Genomic DNA, 12,863 nt, shown 5'->3' on the forward strand with positions numbered 1-12,863 from the left:
AAACACATCAGTATCCAACAGTGAAATCTGTGACTGTTCATACTGAATGAGACAAATGAAGAGTATCAGTTAAGTTCATGCCATTTCTGACCATGTTTTACTGTCAAATGAATTATTTTTTTTTTAAGGTTTATTTTTGAGAGAAAGAGAGCACTTGCGTGTGCACGTGAGTGGGGAGGGGCAGCGAGAGGGGACAGAGGATCCAAAGCAGGCTACACACTGACATCAGCAAGCTTGATGTGGGGCTGGAACTCATGAACCTTGAGATCATGCCCTGAGCCGAAGTCAGATGGATGCTCAACCGACTGAGCCACCGAGGTGCCCTGCACTGTGAAATGAGTTATGGACAAACCTTTAGTTTTTGGAGTTTGTTAGATTTTGAGGTTGTGGAAAAGGGATGGTGTACCTGTTCTGATATTCTCATCTTCCATTTCCTGTTTTTAGTCAGGTCTTTTTCATTTTCTTATAAGTTTAGAAGGCATGGAGGCATGAATTGTATACTTTTTTAAAAAAACTGGTTACTATATTTATGTATGTGTATTTGTATCCTTTATTTTTTACTGTGAGAATGCAAGGCTTTTCTTGTGGCTATTACCATATAGTTAAAAAAAATAAATTTTAGGATGTAAAAGTCACAGAAGAGTTATTTCCTCAGTGTTTTTTCTTCCACTGATACAGAATTTTACTAAAAGCTTTTGACTATTTATGAGTATTTTTGATAAATTGTGACCAAGTTAATTGGTCTAGATACCTGTGTAAGTCTGTGAGCTTGGCACTTCCTTTTTAGAAATATTAATAAGTTCTACAATACCAGAATACATTGCCTTCTCCTACGTAAGATTTACTTAGGCTTAAAGCTCTTAAAACATACAGCCTGACATTATATCACGCATATTTTCTTGAATCATTAAAAATTCCTTATCACTTGCAATGTTTATACATTAAATACTGTTTTTTGGATATGTTATTTTATCATAAGACATTAGTTGGCTTTCAGAGTTTTCTTGAACCACTGTAAAGATCTTGAACATTTTTCCATGTATATCTTGTTTTATTTTGGATGATTTTTTGGAAATCATCGGGAACTCTAGCAATTTCTAGAACTAAATTTTTGAAACAAAGGGCATGTACACATTTACATGCTAAAGTTCATTTTCAGCGTATTTATGCAATGGTATCTTTTTCAACAGCATTATCCTGTAGCATGGGTAAATACAATGGTTTTTGACTTTAAAGGACAGTTGAGATCTGGAGACATAATATTGCACAGCTGGTCTTCATTTCCTGGTAAGATTTATATCCTAATCCTTAAAGAGTAACTTTTGGCATGTGGACTAGTTACTGTTTCTTTATGACTCACTATTCTTTTAGTTTAGTAAAGAAACCTTCATTTCGTATCTTTATTATTCTTTCTAAAACAGATTCCCACAGATTGTTTTAATATGTTTAAAAAGTGATTTATATCTGAATATATTTGTTATCTTAATGAATATGTTGTTGTTTTAAACATTTTATTTTTGCAGGTTTTGGAGAAATTGTCCTAAAAAACAATGTCTTATAACAACCTTTGTTGTGCCTAGTTGTACTAAATTTACTGCACTAATAGAAGGCACATCCACTAATATGGGAGGAATAGTAAAAATACAATAAGTGTTTAGTTGGCTTTAATGCGAAATTTGAGCTATAATTTGTCTGTATTTCTTAAATATTATGCAGAGCACCCCAATAAGGTAGATAGTTTTATCTCCATTTTACAGATGAGAAAAGTGAACCTCAGAGATGATAAGTTGGTCAGTCGTACATAATTGGCTCAAAACCAGGGTTTATACAAAAGATTGCTTGACTCTTTCCATTATTCCATATTGCTTTTTTTTTGAATGTTGGAAGTTTTTAGTGTAAGCTTTGCATTGTAATAGTGGTTTTCTTTTTTTCCCCCTGCCTTCATAGCTCATTAATACAGTTAATAAAATTGTGAACTTACGTGCATTTTAAAATTATTTTGTGGGTGACAGACGTTTGAAAATATTCATTTATTAGTAGTTGCCATCTGAGAAACTGGTTTTGGATAATCAGTTCCTCACAGACGTATTTAAAACTCCTCATATTCTAATATTTTATGTGTATATATATTCTTTAATTTCTGCTCTTTCCTACATATACTTGTAATAGTTTTTATTAATCATGTTATTCCCAAAATATAGAATAGTATGCATTTATGCATTTCTTAAGAGAAACTGTGAGTGTCATAACAGTAAAAGTTATGCATTTCAGCAGTTATACTTCTTTCAAAACCTTAATTTAGATTCACACATGTTCTCTAGAATCTCCAAGCAAGTTGACTCGTATTTTTGGCAGAATTGATGATTTTGGACAGTATTAACTTGGCATACCATGAACCTGACTTCATCTCTAACAAAATATAACATGAAAAATAATAAATGAACACATTTTCTCTGCATGTATCAACTCTAGAATTGTCACTTTATCCCTGTAGGAGTGAGGCTGAAATACAAATAGTCTTTTTTTTTTTTTCAAATAATCTATTATCTAGAGTCCCTAGGTCATCACTAAAGGGTATATAATCACATTTCTGGTTGCTTTTATATCTTTCCCGATTTCTTCATGTATACACTAGGAAATATTCTATTTTTTTTCCATTCTGAAAGAAAGTAGCATTTTCTGTGCAGTGTTCTGCTCTTGCCCTTTTAACCTTATGTATCTATCTAGAGTGCTGCTGATGCTTTTTAAAGTAGACTTATCTTTTGATAATTTAAGCAAGTGTTACAATGAATAACCTTGCTTATGTGTAGGTATTTGTGTAAGATTTCCTAGAGATGGGTTTATTGTGTTAAAGAATATATACATTTGTTATTGTACACCTGAAACTGATAAATCACTCTATGTTAACTAACTCGAATTAAAATAAAAACTTAAAAAAAATAAAAACTTGGAATTTTAAAATAAAAAAGAGTAAATACATTTGTAATTTTGATGAATAATCACAAATTGCTCTCCAGTAGAGACTGTACCAATTCATACTCTCTATAATGTATTAGAGTGCCTTTTTGTAACCCCTTTTAAGCAAGGTTACCTCTATGTGTTTGGGACTGATAAGAATACTAAAATGGTACATTTTAGTTTAGATAGATTGCATGTTATAGGACAAGGAAGTATAATGCTACCATAAGTATAAGATTTTAATTTGCTGAGAAATCTGATTTAGAAGTGTATAAATGATGAGAATTGCTTCCTTCTATGAAATTTGACGATATTAAACATGAGCAAAGAATTGATCAGGACCTGAAACTTGCAAATACTTTGTGAAGATTTTCTAGCATTGGTAAATAATTCGAGTGTGCATAGTATCTGGATATTAGGCCTGGACACAATGGATTTCTATCTTTTGTTTCCTTAGGAGAGAACAACTGCTAAAAATCAGTATAAGGAAGGACATACTAGTTTGCAGACGGGAGACTTGAGGATGTACTGCTAATTCTGTTCTCTTATCTTGAGTTTAATGTCTTTTTAATAGTTTATCTGTGAAATGAAAGTTACATGAACTCCGGGGTTTTATGAGAGCATTGAAATGTAGGATGCATATGCACAAGTCTGTGAATGGACCATTTTAGAGTGTGGGAGCAGTGCCTTGAAGAAAGACACAGTTGATAGCAGTACCACTTGAATGGAGTATTGCAGAGACTACTGGAGAGGTGTTTAACTGTATCAGCAGTTATGGAATGATCTAGGAACATAAATAGCATTAGGTTTGTTCAAAAGAATGTCATTGATGACCCTCAGAAATAACAGTTTGGGTACTGTGGTGACCACAGAAAATAAGAAATCCCTATATGTGATGAAGTTAGGAAAATTTTTTGGGTCACGTTATTTTGATGGGAAGCAATTCCAGTGAAGTCTTTTTCAAGATTGAGAATTCTTACAATGCAAATTGGTGCAACCGCTCTGGAAAGCAGTGTGGAGGTTCCTCAGAAAATTAAAAATAGACCTACCCTATGACCCAGCAATAGCACTGCTAGGAATTTATCCAAGGGATACAGGAGTACTGATGCATAGGGGTACTTGTACCCCAATGTTTATAGCAGCACTCTCAACAATAGCCAAATTATGGAAAGAACCTAAATGTCCATCAACTGATGAATGGATAAAGAAATTGTGGTTTATATACACAATGGAATACTACGTGGCAATGAGAAAAAATGAAATATGGCCTTTTGTAGCAACGTGGATGGAACTGGAGAGTGTGATGCTAAGTGAAATAAGCCATACAGAGAAAGACAGATACCATATGGTTTCACTCTTATGTGGATCCTGAGAAACTTAACAGAAACCCATGGGGGAGGGGAAGGAAAAAAAAAGAGGTTAGAGTGGGAGAGAGCCAAAGCATAAGAGACTTAAAAACTGAGAACAAACTGAGGGTTGATGGGGGGTGGGAGGGAGGGGAGGGTGGGTGATGGGTATTGAGGAGGGCACCTTTTGGGATGAGCACTGGGTGTTGTATGGAAACCAATTTGACAATAAATTTCATATATTTAAAAAAAAAAAAAGATTGAGAATTCTTACCAAATTTGAAGGAAGATGTGAGTGAGGTAAGTATTAATTTTTGTAAACTTTCTCATTTTAGAGATGTATGTAAACGCATTCATCTCTTGTGTCAAGTATTAACAGAAAATTAGAGGCTTACTGATAAAATTATCTGACAAATTCCTTAGGTAACATACTTTAAAAATAATTTTCATGGTTGAAATCTATTAAGAATTTTAGTTTAGTTTCAAAAACATTTTTTAAGAATCAAAATTATTTGCATATTTTAGATGAACTTGAAGAAATGTTGAATCCAATGGGAACTGTTCAGACAAATCCATATACGGAAAATGCAACAGCTTTGCATATCAAATTCCCAGAGAATAAAAAACAACCTTATTATTATCCTCCCTTTGATAAGGTAAGCTAATTATTTTAAAGGCCACTATGTATGAAAATCATTGAATTGTTAGTTCTTGGCTCTACATGTTTATCTTTTTTTTTTTTTTTTTTTTAACGTTTATTTATTTTTGAGACAGAGCATGAACAGGGGAGAGTCAGAGAGAGAGGGAGACACAGAATGTGAAGCAGGCTCCAGGCTCTGAGCTGTCAGCACAGAGCCCGACGTGGGGCTTGAACTCACGGACCGTGAGATCATGACCTGAGCCGAAGTCAGACACCCAACCGACTGAGCCACCCAGGCGCCCCTTGGCTCTACATGTTTATAATGAAACTTTACAAAAACTTTTTCTTTCCAAACGTCACATATGTTGTCAGCTTGATTCAGTGGAAAGACCACTGAGCGTGGAGCCAGCTAACTCTTACTTAGTCTTGGCTTCATCACTGACCAGGTAGAACATAGTATCTCTGGAAGTCAGGTTTCTCATTTATAAAATGAGGAAATTATAATGGTTCTCTGAGGTTCTTTTCAATTGAAAACGGCTGTAAATGCATTCATATGTAAATCTGAGCATGTGAACCGTCCTTAAAGCTTGCCCAGCATATTCAGGGATTAAAGACATAATTACTACTGTTGTTAGAATTGGTATTCAAAGAACAGATAATTTATGTTGAATATTACTATTAGGAAGACTTCCTAAGGTACTGTTATTTATGTAGAATCTATACCAAGGACTTCCATTTTTAACACATTTCCTTAGTATACAAACTGCTTATCTTGGCAATCTGGAGGGTATCTCGTGGATTTGAAAATGGGGCTTTGCTAATTTACATTCTAAGAGAGCTAAGTTGTCATATGTTTTATCTTCAGGCTTGGCATCATTGCTTCACGTGTGATTGATGCTGATTTTTATGAGAAAATCTTGAAGCAAATTCTCAGAGAATAGCTAATTTATTTTATTTCCTTAATCTATGTGAGAATAAACTTCCCTTAAAAATTGATAATATACTGGTCAGCTAAGCATTCGACTCATGATTTTGGCTCAGGTCATGATCTCACGGTTTATGAGTTAGAGCCTCACATCAGTCTCTGTGCTGACAGTGAAGAGCCTGCTTGGGATCCTCTCTGTCTCTCCCTCTCTCTGCCCCTCCCCTGCTCATGTTCTCTCTCTCTCTGTTTTTCAAAAGAAATAAAAATTCTAAATTAATAAAATTGATATCACACTAAATAATATTCAAATCAATTGTATTTTAAAATCCAGCACTACCAGACCTGTATAGAATAGATTTCTAAAGTAGTATGTAAATTAAACTTGTTACCTAATGTTTCTTCTTTACTCTCATTTTAATTGAACTTTATCAACATAAGAAGCAACTTTTCGGGGCACCGAGGTAGCTCAGTTGGTTAAGTATCTGACTGTTGGTTTCAGCTCAGGTCATGATCTCATGGTCCATTCAAGCCCCACATCTGTCAGTGCGGAGCCAGCTTGGGATTCTCTCACTCCATCTCTCTCTACCCCTCATCCGCTTATGCTGTTTCTCTCTCAAAATAAATAAATAAATGTAAAAAAATAAAAAATAAGGCTTTTTATTTCAAATTCTTCTAAAGTATTTTCCTGATTAGTAATAATAGGGGTTATTACAGCAGAAATCTCAAATCTCAGATATGTCAAGAACCATAGACCTTAGTGTTCATTGAGTAGAAAAAGGTATTTTGACTCCTCTTTGCATTCATGCCTTGGCTTTATTCCTTAGAATAGCAATTTAACCAGAAGGCATAGCTACTTGTGATACACTTAATAGTATAAGCTGCAACTATTTTTGTGTTGTTATAGTGTGAGTTCAACAATTATAGTTTCTTTTGGATGAAATGGGGGGAGAAGCAAAGTAGGAGGAAAGAATCCCAAGCAGACTCTGAGCTCTCAGCGCTCAGCTGGGTGCAGGACTCGATCCAACAAACCATGAGATCATCACCTGAGCCGAAATTAAGAGCCAGATACTGAACTGACTGAGCCACCTAGGTGCTCCAAAATGGGGTGCATTTTATTATTATTTTTTAAAGTAATTAATTTTTTAAATTTACATCCAAGTTAGTTAGCATATAGTGCAACAATGATTTCAGGAGTAGATTCCTTAGTGCCCTTACCCATTTAGCCTGTCCCCCCTCCCACAATCCCTCTAGTAACCCTCTGTTTGTTCTCCATATTTAAGAGTCTCTTCTGTTTTGTCCCCCTCCCTGTTTTTATATTATTTGTGCTTCCCTTCCCTTATGTTCATCTGTTTTGTCTATTCACGTCCTCATATGAGTGAAGTCATATGATATTTGTCTTTCTCTGACTAATTTCGCTTAGCATAATACTCTCTAGTTCCATCCACGTAGTTGCAAATGGCAAGATTACATTCTTTTTGATTGCCGAGTAATACTCCATTGTGTGTGTGTGTGTGTGTGTGTGTGTGTGTGTGTGTGTGTATGTATATACATATACATACATATATATATATATATATATATATATATATATACACGTATATATATATATACATACACACACACACACACATATATATATAAAATGTGGTGCATTTTGGAACATTTTTACAAATAGAACATCCTCTGCAAATTTAAATAGTTTTCACCTGCTATTTCAAGAGAGGTCCAATTTTTAAAAAACAAAAAAATATTGCTTACGTCACTAAACTTTTTGCTTTTGTAATCTCTTAGTCTGTCTTGAAGATGAATTTGAGATAGAGGGTTTTTCTTTAAATATGTATAAATATGTTTATAATTATTGGGTTTTTTTAATTGTACAATTTATATGCGATCATTTAAAATATCAGTTAATACAGATAGAAAAGGTGAAGGTTCCCTGTGTTCTTTTTATTTAATAGTTTTTGTTGTGATCACTTGTGTACCTTTTGCTTTTCAAGTCAATTTTATGGTTATTGATTAATGACTGTAATCTCATTTTGTTTTTATAACAACCCTGTGAAATAGGATAAGAGTTATCACTGCACTTTACATTTGAGGATACAGTTAAATTATTCATTTAAGATTATATAACTCAGTATTAGGATATAAATCTTCAGATTCTTTAACCATTGATTTTTCCCGTCTTTTCAAGAATCAGAGTCTCTTTAAAGGGCATCTGGGTGGCTCAGTTGGTTAACCATCGGACTCTTGATTTTGGCTCAGGTCATGATCTCACAGTTCATGGGTTTGAGCTCTGTGCTGACAGTGCAGAGCCTGCTTGGCATTTTACCTCTTTTTCTCTCTGCCCCTACCTCATTCTCTCTCTCTCTCTCTCTCTCTCTCAAAATAAATAAACTTAAAAAAAAGAATCAGAGCCCATTTAGAACTTAATGAATTCAAACGGGTGTCTCTTGATACTCTACTTTTGTTATGTTAATTAAGAAAAACAGTGACAAAACCTTACTATTTATTTAGTAACTCTTGTATACCTTTGCATTTTCTTAAGCAGAAAATATTTACCTGTATTTAAAATTCTTTCATATGCATATGCAAGCCATTGCTTATTTTGTCTAGAGACAATGCTAGTGCACCCTAGGAGTCACAGTCCCTTATAATAATACCCTTGATACCCAGTTGTCAAGAGTTTAAAGATTGGGATGGGGGGGGGGGGGCGCGCCTGGGTGGCTCAGTCAGTTGAGTGTCCAACTTAGGCTCAGGTCATGATCTAATGGTTGGTGAGTTCCAGCCCCATATCGGGCTCGCCGCTGTCAGTGTGCAGCCTGCTTTTGATCCTCTGTCCCCCTCTCTCTCTCTACCCCTCCCTGCTCGCATTCTGTCTCTCAAAAATAAATAAAAATATTTTCTAAAAAGATTTAAAAAAAAGTTCGAAGATTGGGAATCACTGTGTAATACCATTTTGCATTTAAAATTCATGTTTACATTATAAAGCATAGAAATGCCAGACCATATGTTGTTTCTTTTAGTCTAAGTACAATTATAATCATTTACAATTAAAATTTTCCAAATACAAGAGCCAAAATTTAATTTTAAAAGTTTTTTTTTAACAGATAATCGAGAAGGCAGCTGAGATTGCAAGCAGTGACAGTGCTAATGTATCAGTAAGTATCAAGGTTTTAAAAGGACCCTTTCTCCTTATTAGTTACTTTCATCTCATTTATGATAATGAGCTTATAGATGACCATACTCTTATGGAAGAATAGCCTGAGAGTGTATGTGAGTATGTACATACTATGTTTTTTGTTGAATGGCAGCTGTTTGTAGGTGGTCTGTGTTCAGTGGTAAACCCTTTTCTGATATAAGCACAGGTTTAGCAGCTTGTCTTTTTTATTGTATTGTATTGTATATACTATATATATATATATATATATATATATATATATATATATATATATATATATAGGCTCCATGCTCAACATGGGGCTTGAACTCACCAGTGTGAGATCAAGAGTTGCATGCACTACTGACTGAACCAGCCAAGCACCCCCAGCAGCTAGTCTTTAAGGGATGTTATGCCACCTCATAGATTGACAATACTGTCTTTTTGAATAGTATTCAGTTGAATGAAGAGGCTGTAATTTTATTTATCTCATGTAACAGCATATATAATCAGGCCAGGATTTACAGTGCTGGGGAACCAGTTTCTTCCATCTTGGTGCTCTATCATGTTAGTGTGTACTTTTTGTCTCAAGTTTAATACTAGTGCTTCAGTTTCTTGTGTATTATGGTGCAGCCAGCAAGGAATAGGGAAAGCAAGAGTAGAGGCCGTACCCATTCTTTTTGAGGATATCATTTATATGCCTCATTGCTGCTCACATCTCATTAATCAGGACTTCCTCACATGGCCATACCTAACCACAAGTGAGGCTGGGAAATGTAGTCGTAGGCTGGGCAGTCATGTGCTTGGCCAGAAAAAGATTCTAGTTAATAAAGGATGAAGAGCAGAATGCATACTGAGGAATAAACAGTAATTTCTGCCACACATACCCATTGTTTGTACCCAAAAACTACAAAGTAGATTACTTTGTTTAGTTTACACCATATGCAATTTTTCTACCACCTATATTTTTTAGTTTAATTTTTTTACTCTTAAGATCATTTAAGACTTTGCTGAGTCTGACCTAATGTTCTCTTACCATGTTGTCTGTTTACAGTTTTTATGTGTCTTCAGTATAAGGCCATTCTACATAGAACGGTTAATTATATAGAGGCCAGAAGGCAAAATGGAGAGAGTGTATGTTTTTTTCATTTACACAGAATCAAAGCTCTATTTAATGTTGGCTAGTTGGAGAAATGTCTGGCTCAGGGTGTCTTCTGCTTTGCCATTAAGAGTTTTCAAAAATACCCATAGTCCTGCAGTACAAGTCATCTACTACCATAAATACTTTGAGAGCACTTCTTTTTAATGACACAAAAGAAGTGCAAGTATACGCTTATCAGCTTGCCATGCAATTATAGGCAGACCTTGGGGATACTGTGGGTTCTGTTCCAGACCCCTGCAATAAAGGGAATATCACAATAAAGTGAGTCATGAATTTTTTGGCTTCCTACTGCATATAAAAGTTATGTTTACACTGTACTGTAATCTTACATGTGCCACAGCATTACACCTAAAACACAATATACATACCTTAATTTAAAAACACTTTTTGTTAAAAAGTGCTAATCATTACCTGAGCTTTCAGCAAGTTCTAATCTGTTTGGTGGTGGAAGTTCTTGCCTTGATGTTGATGACTTCTGACTGATCAGGGTGGAAGTTGCTGAAGGTGGGGGTAACTGTGGCAGTTCTTAAAACAAGACCACAATGAAGTTTGCTGCATTAACTGACTCTTCTTCCTTTTAGGAACGATTTCTCTGCAGCATGCAATCTGCTTAATAGCATTTTACCCACAGTAGAACTTGTTTCAAAATTAGAGTCCATCCTTTCAATCCCTGTTGCTGCTTTATCAACTAAGTTTATGTCATATTCTAAATCCTTTGTTGTCATTTCAACAGACTTCACAGCATCTTTACCAGCGGTAGATTCTATCTCAAGAAACCACTTTCTTTGGGGCACCTGGGTGGTTCGGTTGGCTAAGCATCCGACTTTGGCTCAGGTCATGATCTCACAGTCATGAGTCTGAGCCCCGCGTGTCGGGCTCTGTGCTCATGGCTCAGAGCCTCGAGCCTGCTTCCGCCCCCCCCCCCCCCCCGCCTCAAAAATGAATAAACTTAAAAAACACTTTCTTTGCTGATCCATAAGAAACAAGTCCTCATCTGTTCACGTTTTATCATGAGATTGCATCATGTCTGTCACATATTCAGGCTTCACTTCTGGTTATCTTGCTGTTTTTACCACATCTGCAGTTACTTCCTCCCCTGAAGTCTTGAAACACTCAAAGTCATCCATGAGGGTTGGAATCAACTTCTTCCAAACTCCTTGTTAATGTTGATATTTTGACCTCTTTCATGAATGATGAATGTTCTTAATGGCATCTAGAATGGTGAATCCTTTCCAGAATGTTTTCAATTTACTTTGTCCACATCCATCAGAGGAATCACTGTGGCAACTTAGACCTCACAAAATGTATTTCCTAGATAATAAGGCTTGAAAGTTGAAATTACTCCTTAATCTATGGATTGCAAGGTGGATATTGTGTTAGCTGGCATGAAACAACATCAGTCTAATTGTACATCTCCATCAGAGCCCTTAGATGACCAGGTGCATTGTCAGTACTAAAGTTTTGAAAAGAATCTTTTTTTCTGACCAGTAGGTCTCAACAGTGAGCATAACATATTCAGTAAACCATGTTGTAAACAGATGTGCTGTCATCAGGCTTTGTTGTTCCATTTATTATAGAGCACAGTCAGAGTAGATTTAGCATAATTCTTAAGGGCCATCCGATTTTGGAATGGTCATTTAGCACTGGCTTCAACTTAAAGTCACCGGCTGTGTGAGCCCTAACGAGAGTCTGCCTGTCCTTTGAAGCTTTGAAGCCAGACATTGACTTCTCCTCTGTAGCTGTGAAAGTCTTAGATGGCATTTCCTTCTAATATAAATATGTTTCGTGCACGTTAAAAAGCTGTTGTTTAGTGTAGCCACCTTCATTAATTATGTTAGCTAGATCTCTGGACAACTTCCTGTAGCTTCTATATCAACACTTGTTTCTCCTTGAATCTTTATGTTATAGCAATGGCTTCTTCCTTTCATGCCCCCTCATACCCATATCCCCCCCATTGGGAAAGGGGGGAAAGCCACACTCATTTTTTTGATGTGCTTATAGCAAAGTGTATTTGCTTTGATTTATTCTAGTCAGTAATCACTGTTATATCATAATATGTATATGGTTTTTGAAAAATCCACATGTAAAGAAAAATAGAGAATATGAATGTTAGTGTTAATTGCTTTCCACCATTATCTTACTTTAGTTCAAACATTTGAACAGGTGTATAAGATCACCATTTACCCTATACAGTGTAAGTTTTCATTACTGATTATTTTGGGTTTTGCAAAAGAATGTAAGATTCTGTGTTTTCTTTGGGCTTCCTGCCACATTTCTGGTAGTTGTTTATTTTTACCTTGGCTTTATTCAGTGCTGTGCTTTTCATAGCTCGGTAAACAATCACAGTACAATTATAGAGCCAATCCCCTTGCTTTTCCACTCTTAGTTTACTCATAGGTCTTCAGGATATTTACTTACAGTAGGTCTGTAGAGTCTAATTTTGATTCACAAAATTACAGTAGGTTTGCTAGCTTTTTGCAGTATTTAACAGCAGTCTGCGTTTCGCTGACATGAACAATTTATACTGTGTTGTTTGCAGCAGCAGGTTTCATTTTGAGATGTGTAAGTAAGTGTAGGAGTTTGATTTTCAGATTCTGATGACTTGTCATGATAATTTTTCGGAGAAACCCTGTCAAGCCTGTAAAAGAGAGCATACCATTTGTAGGTTGAAGGTC

At 35.5% G+C, this 12,863-nt stretch overlaps 1 protein-coding gene across 3 annotated transcripts in view; it reads left to right on the forward strand.

Moving 5' to 3' along the window:
• Window positions 1-12,863, forward strand: part of PIK3CB (phosphatidylinositol-4,5-bisphosphate 3-kinase catalytic subunit beta) — a 187,737-nt gene that overhangs the window by 120,696 nt on the left and 54,178 nt on the right. For all 3 annotated transcript variants that reach the window (XM_045503490.1, XM_045503491.1, XM_045503489.1), the window contains exons 10-12: window positions 1,191-1,287; window positions 4,830-4,960; window positions 8,977-9,027. In XM_045503490.1, the coding sequence (XP_045359446.1) occupies window positions 1,191-1,287; window positions 4,830-4,960; window positions 8,977-9,027 (279 nt within the window). The remainder of the gene's footprint in view (window positions 1-1,190; window positions 1,288-4,829; window positions 4,961-8,976; window positions 9,028-12,863) is intronic.

The sequence above is a fragment of the Leopardus geoffroyi genome, chromosome C2 (genome assembly GCF_018350155.1).
Source record: "Leopardus geoffroyi isolate Oge1 chromosome C2, O.geoffroyi_Oge1_pat1.0, whole genome shotgun sequence".
Lineage (NCBI taxonomy): Eukaryota > Metazoa > Chordata > Mammalia > Carnivora > Felidae > Leopardus > Leopardus geoffroyi.